The sequence below is a fragment of the Herpailurus yagouaroundi genome, unplaced genomic scaffold, assembly GCF_014898765.1.
Source record: "Herpailurus yagouaroundi ecotype Mexico unplaced genomic scaffold, PumYag 186, whole genome shotgun sequence".
NCBI lineage: Eukaryota > Metazoa > Chordata > Mammalia > Carnivora > Felidae > Herpailurus > Herpailurus yagouaroundi.
The window spans coordinates 30,820,975-30,834,791 of NW_024412417.1; the positions used below are offsets into that span (position 1 = coordinate 30,820,975).

General features: G+C 44.9%; 1 protein-coding gene across 1 annotated transcript in view; it reads right to left on the bottom strand.

The window, feature by feature from the left end:
* HAS2 (hyaluronan synthase 2) overlaps positions 1–13,113 on the bottom strand; it is a 30,185-nt gene extending 17,072 nt beyond the window's left edge. The window contains exons 1-2 of the mRNA XM_040494336.1: positions 12,440–13,113; positions 320–946 (exon numbers count right to left, since the gene is read on the bottom strand). Of these exons, the coding sequence (XP_040350270.1) occupies positions 320–946 (627 nt within the window). The 5' untranslated portion in view covers positions 12,440–13,113. The remainder of the gene's footprint in view (positions 1–319; positions 947–12,439) is intronic.
* Between the last annotated feature and the right edge of the window lie 704 nt (positions 13,114–13,817).

Here is a 13,817-nt window from a genome sequence, read left to right on the forward strand (position 1 = left end):
CTTGGCAGAACCAAGGGGGCAGAGAAGGTAAGGGAGGGGGAGAGAAGGAAGGAAGGGTCTCCTGTTCAAAATAATCTCAATTTCCAACCAATAACACCGCGTAAGTTCAGCACTTTCGTAGATAGTCTTTAACAGTTTCACAAGATTTTTTTTTTCCTCGCTTTCAAAATGTGCTTTCAACAGTCACGCGGTTTTCAAATGAACTGAAAGGAGTACTGTGTTCAGAGGGACAAGGATGGGCTATAGCATATGCCTGGAGAGACACAAAAGCTGCTTTATTTAAATGTATGTTTGCCCTGGCAGGAATTCGGAAACCTACCTGTACATAATCCACACTTCGTCCCAGTGCTCTGAAGGCCGTGTACATGACTTCTCTTTTTCCACCCCATTTTTGCATGATGCAAATACTCTTGTTGGACAAGACCAACTGGGTGACATGCTGCGAGCTTTCCTTATGTGACTCATCCGTCTCACCAGGACCTTTCTCGTGGAAGTTGTTCTTCCAGATATAAGTGGCTGATTTGTCCCTGCCCATGACTTCACTAAAGATGTCCATCATGTAAAGATCATCTTCTGAGTTCCCATCTATGACCATGACAACTTTAATCCCGGGGTAGGTTAGCCTTTTCACAGATTGCAAACATTTTCGTAAGTAGTCTGGATCTTCTTGATACGCGGCGATGCAAAGAGCAACGGTTTTGTTCAATTTAATGGGCGTTTCTAAGGATTTTTTCATTTTTCGGTGCTCCAAAAAGGCAAACAGACTTTGGATGATGAGGTGTGATGCTAAAAAGGCACCATACAGTCCAAAAGAGAAATAGTAATTATCTGTTTGGATAAACTGGTAGCCAACAATGTAAGCAGCTGTGATTCCAAGGAGGAGGGAGACTCCAAAAAGTGTGGTTCCAATTATTCTCAGGATACAGAGAAACCTCTCACAATGCATCTGTAATATAATCAAATGATACTCTTGGTTAACCACTCTTGTCCCATACTTGTTATACACATGGTTTCACGGGGAGTGTTGGACTAGAAGCACTCAGGAGCTCCAACCTCACTTTCTCACTTAACTAGCTAAGTGACTTTCTGCACCTCAATTTGCTCATTTGCACAACAGGGATACGGATGTCCTTCTGGTGGACCTCAGAGTGCTGTTTCAAGGATCAAATGAGATGACGGTGGCAAGGCTCTACTGATAAGCACAATGTGTTAGGGGAGCCTGGGCGGCTCAGTCGGTTAAGTGTCCAATTTCGGCTCAGGCCATGATCTCACGGTTCGTGAGTTCAAGCCCCACATCTGGCTCTCTGCTGTCAGCGCAGAGCCTGCTTTGGATCCTCTGTCTCCCTCTCTCTGTGCCCCTCCCCGAATTGCTCGGGCAAACACACACACACTCTCTCAAAAATAAACCTTTAAAAAAAAATAATAAAATAAGTTAAGGAAGAAAGAGCATCGCACTTCATTTCAACAGGTAAATTTCCCATCCTTTTAAAGCCGTAATACAAAAAAACTTAAAAAGAAGAAAGTAAACAAAAAATAAAAAGATGCTTCTAAGCTGAAAAACAAAAAGCTGTGATACGTTAGACCTGAAACACATTTCAGCTCTTAATAACAGCCAATTTTGTATTCCTCCCTATGGTCTGTGTATCTTCTGAATAAGGTTTTGAACAACCAGAGTAGAGAAGAACTATATATTTTTTTGTATTTCCTGAAGTATCTCCAAGGCTGAACATAGAAGAGGTACCTGGTAGACTTTTGTTAGTTCGTTTTTCTTTTGGGCCCAACTTTTCCTGGACCCAACTCCAGCGTGTCAGGGAAAGGAGGTTCCTCACCCAACAAACAGTTCTCCAGACAACAGTGGGTGTCCCACAATTGAACTCAATTCTGACACCATCCCTAATAGCATCAGACTCCACAGGTTAAGGGTTCAGTCCCACAAGACTGCCACTCATCTCCCCAACTTCAGACACCAGTCCCAAGCCCAGGTTGTTACCTGTACTTCTAACCAACTGGCTCTAAATCAGAGGTTCCCAAGACCTGCCCACATTGGGTTTGATTAGTTTGCTAGAGTGGCTCACGGAACTCAGGAAACCTGCTTACCCGCTCGATTACTGGTTTATTATAAAAGGACATTACTCAGAAGCAGCCAGCTGAAAGGGGGGTATGGAAAGGGCACAAACTTCCACGTCTCTCCAAGAGCACCACTCTCCCCAAATCTCCGTGTGTTTTAAAATGTGGAGTTGATGGGGCGCCTGGGTGGCGCAGTCAGATAAGCGTCCGACTTCAGCCAGGTCACGATCTCGCGGTCTGTGAGTTCGAGCCCCGCGTCAGGCTCTGGGCTGATGGCTCGGAGCCTGGAGCCTGTTTCCGATTCTGTGTCTCCCTCTCTCTCTGCCCCTCCCCCGTTCATGCTCTGTCTCTCTCTGTCCCAAAAATAAATAAACGTTGAAAAAAAAAAAATTAAAAAAAATAAAATAAAATAAAATAAAAAAATAAAATGTGGAGTTGACTTCACCCTAACTAAGACAACCCGAGGTAATGCAGAACAGTCTGGAGACCAGGATTCTAGCTTGTGGACGTTATTTTCTTTTGTTGGATGGAGATAATAATATTTGTCAGGGACCCTTCACAGAGCTGCAGTGAGGAGCCAAATCGAAGTGTTTCTGAGAGGGTTTTAAAAAGCCAAAACACAATCCAGTTTGAAGTACCGACATCACACTATATGCTAACTCACTTGGATGTAAATAAAATAAAAAATAGACAAAGTATCCGCTAACAAGGAAGCTAAAACAACCAAACACAGATGTGCTCCCCTTCCAGCACTTCTACAGGACACCACAGTATGTAACCTGGGAGGCTGATAAAGGGAACCCCAACACGAATGGAAAGTTCACGGTGCCGGGAACAGTTCCAGTGAGAGGCAAGAGAGCACAGCATCCCTTGTTAATTAAAACAGCTGACAGGATGCTGAAAACTCCCACCGGGCACCTTAACGAATGCCTAAAGGTGCTGGGAGCACCAGACTTGGAACTCGTCATTTCCAAGACGTGAGTCATTCTCACAAGAGTGAAAAATTTCAAGGGGACTGCAACGCTCAGCCAGGGAGAAGCTGAAGTGTGTGCTTCGCTTGGGTTTAAAATCACCATAGCCAGCAAAAGTACTGCCTGCCATTCTTTTCCATTATTCACATTTTCCTTGCTTTTATCAGCACACGTGGACAAAGAGAGTGTTTGCGTAGCATCTGCTGGCCACAGCTGGAGGGGGAACACCCTCTTACATCATAGGAGTCTACAGAATGTCCCTTTGAAGCCTGGGAAAAGTTGCTAGTACACTGCAGCAGCCTGGTTAAAACTGAACCTTTCTATTTCTGAGATGTATCGTATTATTGCCCGGTAAGACACATGCAGCATATGTCAGTACAGGCCAAAGGGCAAAAGGCACATTTTCAGAGCCAACTTTACGGAGGGAACACATTGATCTCAAGGAGTGACACACAGTGTGTGTTTCTTTCTCATTTCCCCTGGGCAATTGCATAGATATGGGCACCATATGTGTGAGACTTTCTGAGACAATCCTCAATTCAGATACTCTGCTTCATAAGCAAACTCTCCTCAGACATATGGCTTCATTGTTCAATTGGAAAATACGGTAGTTCCGTCCTGGAGCTTAAGAGTTTACTGCTAAAGAGAGAGATGACTTAGAAATCTACCTTCCGGGGCGCCTGGGTGGCGCAGTCGGTTAAGCGTCCGACTTCAGCCAGGTCACGATCTCGCGGTCCGGGAGTTCGAGCCCCGCGTCAGGCTCTGGGCTGATGGCTCGGAGCCTGGAGCCTGTTTCCGATTCTGTGTCTCCCTCTCTCTCTGCCCCTCCCCCGTTCATGCTCTGTCTCTCTCTGTCCCAAAAATAAATAAAAACGTTGAAAAAGAAAAAAAAAATAAAAAAAAATCTACCTTCCGTGAGTATGTAAAACATAGAAGTTGGATTTTATTTTAATTATTTTTTTGCCCACATCAAACTTGAATTGATTTTTAAGCTATTTGATTGGATACCAATTATTCACCAGTACGAGTCTTCACAGAATTCTAAGCCAAACCAAGCGTAAAGAATAGATTGATGCACCCTAATGTAAGTTCCACAAAGTCAACAGATTTTTCTAAATCTACTTTTGCTAATGTGCCCCAAGGACCTAAAACCCTGCCTGGCTTACAGGTGGTATTCAGTAAATATTTGCTGAATGAATTCCTGTAACTTTATGCATCAACATCGTCATTGACCTCGTTGTTATATCTGCTAACGTTTATTCACCATTCATTAGGTTCCAGGCAGTGGGCTAAGTATTGTCTGTCTTATTGAATGGCATGATCCCATTTAATCCTAACTACTTTAGGTGATAAATGTATTCTTAATCTCATGTTACAAATAACATACACATAGGATGAGGAAACCAAGACTCTAAGAATTTAAGTAACAGTCTCAAAACCAGAAGTAGGATCCGCATGGTAGCATAGAGCCAGGTTACAGTACTCTCAGTAAATATTCGCTGAATAGATTTGATTTGTCATGACAAAACAGGCAGCTTCCTTTTGTTTCCAGCCAATAAAACATGTTGTGCAAGGACAAGTTAGAAAACTCTTTTTCCCGTTATTATGGAAAATGGGGAATTGACACTCAGGTACAGATACAAGATTAGTCAACACGCAGAGATTTCTGGGTTCTTAGACTTTTCTGCGTGGATGCGGCTAAAAGGGACAGAGAATGGGGTTATCCCAGAGAAAGCTGGTGGTTCCATCTATGCAACAGCATGTTATTACCGCCTACAGCCAAAATCCTGCTTTACCTTAAGAAAGGCACTGTTACATTCATTGTTCCACCTGCAGAGCAGATAGAAGCCTTGCTGTGAGCTCACATACCCCAAGTAGGACTCTATAGGTCAATGGATATCGGAGCCTTTCTTCCTCCTATTCTTTCTATTAACCAGAAGGCAAGGTGGGATGAGCTAGAATGACAGCCGCTCCCATGGCACTAAGGGGTGCAGGGGTGAGAACTGAGTTCCCAAAGCTTCATAAAGTGGTCCTTCTGTTTTAGATTTGGGGAAAAAGAGGAAGTGAATTCAAATTAGTCATCAGCATCTGGGAAAGGCTACAGAGTTAGAACTAAGGGATATCTCTTCAGAGAGGTCTCAGCTTACCATTCTCTTCTAAAATGTCTCCTCCACCCTACCTTCTCTTCACTCCCTGTCACTCTCCCCGGACCACACTTGATTTTCTAACTAGCCCTATGTACGTTCTATGGCTACAGGGACTTGATTATCTCAATCAACTGTGTGTTCTTGTACCAAAGACAGAGGCTGGCGCATAGTAGGCATCCAATAAACATATTTTGAATAAATGAGTAACTCCTTTTGCACTTGGGTGGGTCCCTCTCCTTTCTTTACTGCAGTGGCAATGAATATATGTTGAACCCTTAATACCCCTCATCCTAAAGGGGTTTTTTTCTTTCTTTTTCTTTTAATTATTTTATTTTTTTAAGTTTTTTTATTTTGAGAGAGAGAGAGTGAGCACAGAGAGGAGAGTAGAGGGGAGAGGCAGAGAAAGGAGAGAGAGAGAATCCCAAGCAGGATCTGCACTCTCAGCACAGAGCCTGATGTGGGGCTCAAACCCACGAAACTGCAAGATCATGACCTGAGACGAAACCAAGAGTCAGATGCTTAACAGAGTGAGCCATCCAGGTGCCCCTTTTTTTCTTTCTTTTTAAAAGACAAGTTCCATAATCTCTTGCCCAGCTACCTAAACGTAATGGTTTGTAAGAAGTACCAGACCAACTGTAGACCTTTGGATAATAAAGGGAGAAAAGGCAAATGGCCCTCCAAAAGCGTTTCCAGAAACTGTCAGTTACAATTTGAGGAACCTTATGAATTCAGGGGTCAAGTGTGGGTCATGGGGGATAATGAGATCATCTTTTATCTACTTGAAATCTGGAACTCTTACAATATTTATGGTGCATTGATCCATATACTGTTTTGCGTTCGGCTCTAATAACGTGTGTGTGTGTGTGTGTGTGTGTGTGTATGTATGTATATGTCCTGGTCCCTCTGGAACCAGACTGAATTGGGATAGATTCCTGGCTTTTCCTTTTAATGGCATGGCAACATTGGGAAAGCCACATGATACTTGCCATCTTTAGTTTCTTCATCTATAAAATGGAAATAATCCCACTGACTTCACACAACAGATTCTTAATTTAAAAGAGAGAACTCATTTAAGTACCTAAAAAGAATTATCAACAGCTAGAGCTCAGTGATGTTAGATCTCTGCCACTTGTTGCCTGCCCACTAACTACCTAATCAGCCTGACTCACTCCCCTGCCCTCTAATCCACTGCTAGTTAACTGTGGCATAGGGAAAAGACTAGCAGGACTGGGAAGAAATGGGTTCAAGCCCAAGTTTGGCCTCATATTAGCTACCTGACTTCAGGCAAATCACCAGAGGGTTCCTGTGAATGAGTCATGTGTCCTTAGACAATCGATTATCTCTGAACTTCACATTTTAGGGACAGGATGGAAACTTTATTTTCATATTGTAGCCACCCATAGCTGAGTGTCTATAAGAAGGATGAATGTAGGTTGCAATGTGGGCATGTTCTTCATCATGGTAATCTGAAGGAGGAGTACAAAGAGTACATTTTTGGTATCTACTCCTGAGCCTCAGTTCCTCATCTGCAAAATGGGAGTGCAACTTTTTTGCAGGCTTACTGTAAGTAGGTAAGGACTATATATATTTATTGCAGCTTCAATGGGATACCAATGGTTTTGATGTAAAGGAAGAGTAACTTAAGGGATAAAGTGCACTTGTCTCTCTTCCTCATTATATTCTCAAATCCACTGAAGACCAAGTTGGTGTCTTTTTAACTTGTAGCCGATATTTACACATACAAAGGCTCAAAGGCCAAAAGGAGATACATAAAGAATATTTGTTTAGAAAATGCATTGCTCAAAATCACATCTCATAAAGAGAAGGACTGGTTCTGGAACACAGGTTTTCTTTACCCCTAAACTCATTGTATGGAGGATGGGGGTGCTAAGCCTCAAATCATATGTAGATCAGAATTAAGAATATTAACTTAGGCAGGTGACACTGGCATGGAGCACGGAAACCCACGTCTTTATACTACAAGACATTCTTTGCTTGTAGACATTTGCCTGCTAACAGTGGATTAGGAAACCATGGTGGTGAGCAAAGGTTAAAAAGTCGTGGTTCCCAAATGTTGATGTACGTCCAAATTAACTCGGGGGATCTGTAAAAATTACTGATATGCGGTTCCTACAACATCCAGAGTTAATTGGTAGGGGGTGCTAACAGGGCATCAGTAATTTTCAAATCTCCATAAGTGATTCTAATTGCAACAAAGTTTGGCAATCACTGGGTTAAAGTCTAAGAAAACCCCAGTGATTTATTTGGATTGATACGCATTCCTCCATGCATATTGCCTCTGCTACTGTCCTCAACTAGAAATCCGAAAAAGTACCAAACGGAGCCTCTCAATAGTCTTCACATTAGAGAACATTACCCTCTGGGACATATTAGAGCACATGACCCTCATCTTGTCCCCTTCTGACCTCCTCTCCCTCTCTGGCTTTGAAGTTGGCCTTTGTCTCTCCAGTCCCACTGCATTGATCCTGGCAGAGACCCTGGAGCCAAGCTCGCAAGGTTAGGCAATAAGCCTTTCAAAGGCCTTGTCACCCCAGCTGTGTCTGCACCCACAGCTGTAGGTTTCGGATTTCTTCCTCATTTGTACCATCAGCAATGATCCATGACCCCCAGGATGCCAATTCGCCCAACTGCCCTATTGGTTGAGTTTCACCGCCATAAACTTCATCCTAGAGTTCAGTGTGGCAGAGGGGAGAAAGTTTGCAAAAACAAAAAAAAAAAAAACAAAAAACAAAACAAAACTTGGCATGGAATCTTAGTTCTCGAAGTTCCTCCATTGGCTCTTGGGCACACTATCTTTTAGGTCAACACCCCATGTAACCATATGTGCCACAAGTGCCAAGGCTCTTCACAAAATCCTTCCTGATCTCTCACAGATGTGATTTCTCCTCAATTTAAGCCCTCAGAAAACTTGACTAGTCCAGCCACAGCATAGTCCAGTTCAAGGGCATTATATTCAAGATTTATTGGATTAAATTTCATCCACACTCCTCACTAAACACTGTGACTTTGATTGAGTTGTTCAACCTTTCTGAAGCAAGATTCCTTTAATTACAAAATTTTCTTGATGCGGGTTTGGCCCATATACATTAGATATAATGCATATAAAATAGGGGCGCCTGGGTGACTCAGTGGGTTAAGCATGGGACTTTGGCTCAGGTCATGATCTCGCGGTTCATGAGTTCGAGTCCCATGGGAGGCTCTGTGCGGATAGCTCAGAGCCTGGAACCTGCTTCGAATTCTGTGTCTCCCTCTCTCTCTGCCCTCCCCCACTCACACTCTGTCTGTCTCTCAAAAATAAACAAACATTAAAAAAATAAAGTATCTAACTCAGTGCCTGATACATTTTAGACATGTAATAAACAGTAGCCATTATTTCACTTTTTATGGGTCCTCTTCTATCTTGCCTTACACTGTGGTTATTTATAGACTTCTTTGAGTATATTTTTTGTATGACAATATTCCATTAAAATGTGAACTGCATCTTGTTTTTGTTTTTTAGTTTTCACTAAAATGATGCATTTTAGAGGCATTCTTTTGTAAATATGTTATTATTTAAGTTAAAGAAATATTTAAGAGTGTGACCTCATTATATTTGTTTGGACTTCTATACCAACAACATTTTTCTAGATTGTGAGGGGCGCCTGGCTGACTCAGTCAGTAGACCATGCTGCTCTTGATCTCCGGGTCAGGAGTCCAAGCCCTACTTTGGGTGCAAATTCGAAAGACAGGTTGTGGACAAGGCAGTATATATACAAACTCTATAAATCTATATGTATTGGTGACATTCGAGATATACTTGAATAATTTAAGGTATATGCCGTGGGGCGATACTTATTCTAGGCAGATTGCCACTGGAGAGAAAAGGATTAAAACCAAGTTGAGGTGGAGGTGATTTTTCTACAGGGAGCTGTCTCCCCCAATCAGCTGTCGCACCAGCTGCCACTGGCTCTGTCCTTGCAGGCTCCTAGTGGAACACAGCCTGAGTGAAGGTGGATTTAAAAACAAAAACAAGCAAAAAAAAAAAAACAAAAACAAAAAAACACAACCAAAAAACAAAACAGAACCCAGAAAGAGACAGTGGAGTTTATGATCTGTTCTCCAATTACATTAACTCATCACTCCCATATTATGTAACAGTCAGGATGCTGATAATGTAACAAACTACTTGCTCTTAGATTGAAAAATGTAACTGTGTGACTAAGCCACAGGGATAAAAGGTACCGCGTAGGGAACAGAATCCCTGGTATTGCAATATGTTTGTACGATACCAGGGGCAGGGGGAGCTACACTGGTGGTGAGCACAGCATGAAGAGCAGACTTGTTGAGTCACTATGTTATACACCTGAAACCAATGTAACACTGTGTGTGAACTATACTTCCATTTTTAAAACTATGACAATGTAATATAGCTTTGCCAAAGGAGACCTACACATCGCTCCCCAAGGGCTTTCCCCACAGTTCCAATAACAGATACTAAATGAATCAGTCTGTGCTTCAAATGTCAAAAAAAAAAAAATTGTTTTAAAAGAAAGCTGGTAAGGAAACCATGTGTAAAACAAGAGTTTAAGAAATTCAAAACTGTAAGGCTATTCTATAAACCTACCAAAAGTTATTAGTTCCAATCTGACTTACTTTCTAGTAAGTTTTTTATTCGTTTGCTGCTCAAGTCCTGTGTTCCAGGAAGGTTAACCTACTACATCTTTGCTTTGTGGAGAGTGACATGCAAATTTGATGCTAATCGTCTATTTAAGAACTTCATTTTTATAAGCTGCATAACTTTCTCTGGTAAAGAGTCAGTTCCAGGTACAACACAAACAACTGAGGTAATATACTTTTGTCAATGTATCTACAAGACAGTTTTCTATTCCCCTCAGGAAGTACATAAATTAAAAAAATGTGAATAGGAGTAATGATATTCTCATGACAATGCTATCATCCAGAAATATTTACCTAGAATTCTGAATACTTGTTCCAAAATTGCGAACTCACACATGACATAATATAGACACTAACATAGGCACGTTAAAGAGTTAACCTTTTATTGAAAACGTAAAAGGGCCAAGCAGTGGGAAAAACCTGAGATGTGGCATGATGGACATTAAAAATGTAGCACCTCAGTGGTTCCTGTAATCGTATCTAGCAACTAGAAAAACGCAGCAAAAATATAATTAATGAGTCAATTTGCACACATTGGTATGAAAAGAAAAAGTTTAGAATTTAAGTATTCTTTTCAATCCTATTCTGTAAAATTTAAAACAGTATCTACAAATAATTTGACGGACACAAATATTTGTCCTAGCCAATTCTATATAAATGCACATTTTAATTTTAAACCTTTCGTCACTGCATATGTGTTTGAATAAGTGTTGACCTTTTAAAAAGTGGTTAAAAACCCTTTCTAAACAATTATAATCTTGTTTAACACTTCCAAAGGTACATTATCAAACTCCCTCACTGCAGTGAAAAATCTGCGAGGGGAAAAAAAAAAGGGGGGGGGCTTGAAATCTACAAAGGGCAGCGAAGTCTTTCCCCCTCTTGGCAGTCACTTCAGTTTCTCAGCAAAGCCCAACTACCAACACCCTTCACTTTACTCTCAGTACTGAGCTGAGTCTGTATAAACTCAGCCCTCCAGTTCGGGAAAGCCCTTCGCGGCCAATCAGGGCTCCCCGACCTATTGCGTCACACCTCCCCCCCAGGGTGTGACGTCAAAGGCAATCCCAGGCCAGCCACGTGGGTTGGAGCGCAGCGTTTCTGGGCAGCAGCTCGGGAGACGCCCGGCTGCAACGGTCCCCAAGCGTGGGGAACCGGGCAGGGAGGGGCCGGCAGGGCTCCTACACGCACCTTCTGGGCGCGCGGCTGCAGCGGCTCGTACGCCCTGGAGGCGCGCAGGGTCGCCGAGTCCAAGTACTCCGCGCGCGCGTTCGGGGGATGGAAAAAGAGGCGCTGGCACCTAAGCCGGTGTAATAGGACCCGGGTCTTGTAAACCCTCCTCCCCAGGCACCGCCTCTCCGCTCCCAGCCCCTCTTTCCAGCCTTAATTATCCTTTCAGCGCCGTTTCCCCTCGGCTGCGTTTCCCTGGCCGGAGGGGAAGTGCTCTCTCGCCTCCCCGTCCGGCCCGCGCACAGACCCTCCTTTCAGACCCGCCCTCCAGTTCACGGGGACCCGTTTCGGAGCCCTCGCTCACGCTGGGCGGGAACCAGCGTGACCAATTCCGCCCAAGGTGTTGATTATCCATCCCAACCCTGCCTCTGGCTCGCCTCCCACTTAGCCCCAGCTCCCGCGCGCCCCCGTCCCCCCTCCCCAGGCCGGGCGCTGGGGACGGCACCCCCAAGCCCCCCACCCGCGCGGCCCCGCGCTGCAGCTGCGAAGAGAAGCGCCAGCGTGCTCGGTGCCACGTCGGAGTTGGCTCCCGGGACGTTGCAGCTGCCTGCGCTGCAGCGCGCGGTCCCCACGCACGCCCTGCCCCCGGGCGGCGGCGAGCAGAGGTTCGCGCGCCCTCCTCCCGCTCGGGTCGGCGGCTGCCACCGCTTGTGTCCGGGACCCCTGGCCCAAGTAAGGCTTCCGGAGCCGGGCTGAGCCCGGGCAGACCGAGCCTGACACTGCCTTGGGGTCCAGGGAGTGCAAAGGACGGGAAGCCCGGGAAAGTGGGAGTGGCCGAGCGAGGCCGGTAGCTGCGAGGAGGTGGCGAAGGACCCTCCTTCTCGGAGGGTCTCGGCTCCCTGGAGCTGGGAGCCCAAGTCACTTTAACCCTTTGCATTCCAAGTAAGAAGCGGGTTTCCCACTTACAAGTAAAAGGCACTGAGCTGGCTGTTCCAGGGTTTTCCTCCCGGCAAAGGGAGGGGGGTGGCTGTGCGGAATGCGTTTTCCTTGCACAGTGGAAATTCTGGTTTCCTAGCCCGGGAGCCCCTCTGCGGCTCCGGAAGATGAGGAGTGGAAAAGTACATCTCGGGACGTGCAGTCTTTCCCAGGCAGAGAGGTTACCTGTGTTCCCAGAAAGGCAGCGGATTTCTGCCGAGCGCCGCAGGGATGGGGAAAGCCAGGGTTATATTGCCAAGCCTGACAGTGATCTGAAATATTCCCTGATTTTCAGTCTGTTGGAAATTATCAGACCTCAAACTTCTCTGTCGAAAACTAGCTTTACAATTTTTTAACACTTATGTGGGTAATTTCTTCCCTCTCCCTGGCCTATTCGGGGGCCCTCCTGGTTCACCATATCGCGCCAGTGTAACGTACCTTGTTCAGCTCTTGGTCATAAAGTTGTCCTCAGACTGTCTGTGTGGTCCCGGAGGGTCGGTGGCGGGCAGTTTCCAAAATTGAGGTAATAAGAGATCAGATGAATTTGAGACGACCGGCCAAAAAAAATAAAAAATTTAAAAACAACATTTAAAAAGGATGGGGGGGTAGTCTGAAATGTTTGGTTCACCCCCACTTTAAAAGGAAATTTCACCACTATTCTTTTTAATATTTCCGTTGCACTTCAGTCTAATTCTTAAAAGAAAAATTTGTGCTTTAAAAATAAATTAACTTTATTTTTATTTTATTATTATTATCATTATTATCATTATTATTATTATTTTGCTCCAGTTCCCCCTCCCCTGATAACGGAAAGTCTCTTTTCTTTTTCGTATCAAGAAAAGCCCGGTGAAGTCTCAGCAGAACCCAGGAAGCGCAGAATCGGGAGAAAGTCTTTGGCTGGGGCTGGTTCAAGTCCCTGGTTCAATGGGCTGCTGGAAGCCAGGACTGGGTAATTCTTTCCAGACGTCTTGACTTCTCCTTCCTCGCTGTTGTTGCCTTTCTGCCTCCTCCAACTTAAGGGGGTCTTAACAAGGGAGCTGGTGGGTGTTTTAATAGGGCGGAGGAGGGAGTGGGGGTTGAGGGGAGTGGAGAAGGGAGGTGCGGACTGGGGAACCCGGGGGGAGGGAACTGGGAGCGCGGGCGGGCGGGCGGGAGGCGGGGAGGGGGAGAGGAAGAAAGAGAAATTGGCCATTCAAAGCCCTCTCTGAGCTAGAGGCCGGTTCTAAACTCCAATGAATTCAATTAACTTGATTGCTAACGTGTGCAGAGAAATGCACTGCGCACAGGCTGGCCACCACCTGATTCCCTCCTTCCCTCCAGCGACGGAGCTGGGAGGCCGCGCTTTGCAGAAATCCCTCAGCTCCGGTCTGAGTTACAAGGATTCCCTCTTCGCGATAAACTCCCCAAACGGTTTAACTAATTTGCAGCGAGGCCAAATGGTGCCCTTAGGCTACTAAGTAACAGCCCTGGGGAGAGATATCTGGGAGGGGTGTGTGTGTGTGTGTGTGTGTGTGCGCGCACACCTGGAACCTCCGAACGCCGGCAGCGACTCCAAATAAAATCTGCCACAGGTCTACCGCGTGTTAACCCTTTCTTCCCAGTAGCTCAAAAGTTTCTGAGCAGGCGTCAAGTGTCAAAGTCCTCCCTACACAGAAGTTTCGGTCTTGGGTGGCGGGAAAAGTGGAAACATAGTTATATTTTTTTCCTTCACTTGGCCTCCTCACGTATAAAACACGCAAGCAGCGAGCATTATAAATATAACAAAATAAAAATCGTGCTCCGTAGAACTCGAAAGTAGCGCGCTTAGAAAAAGCCA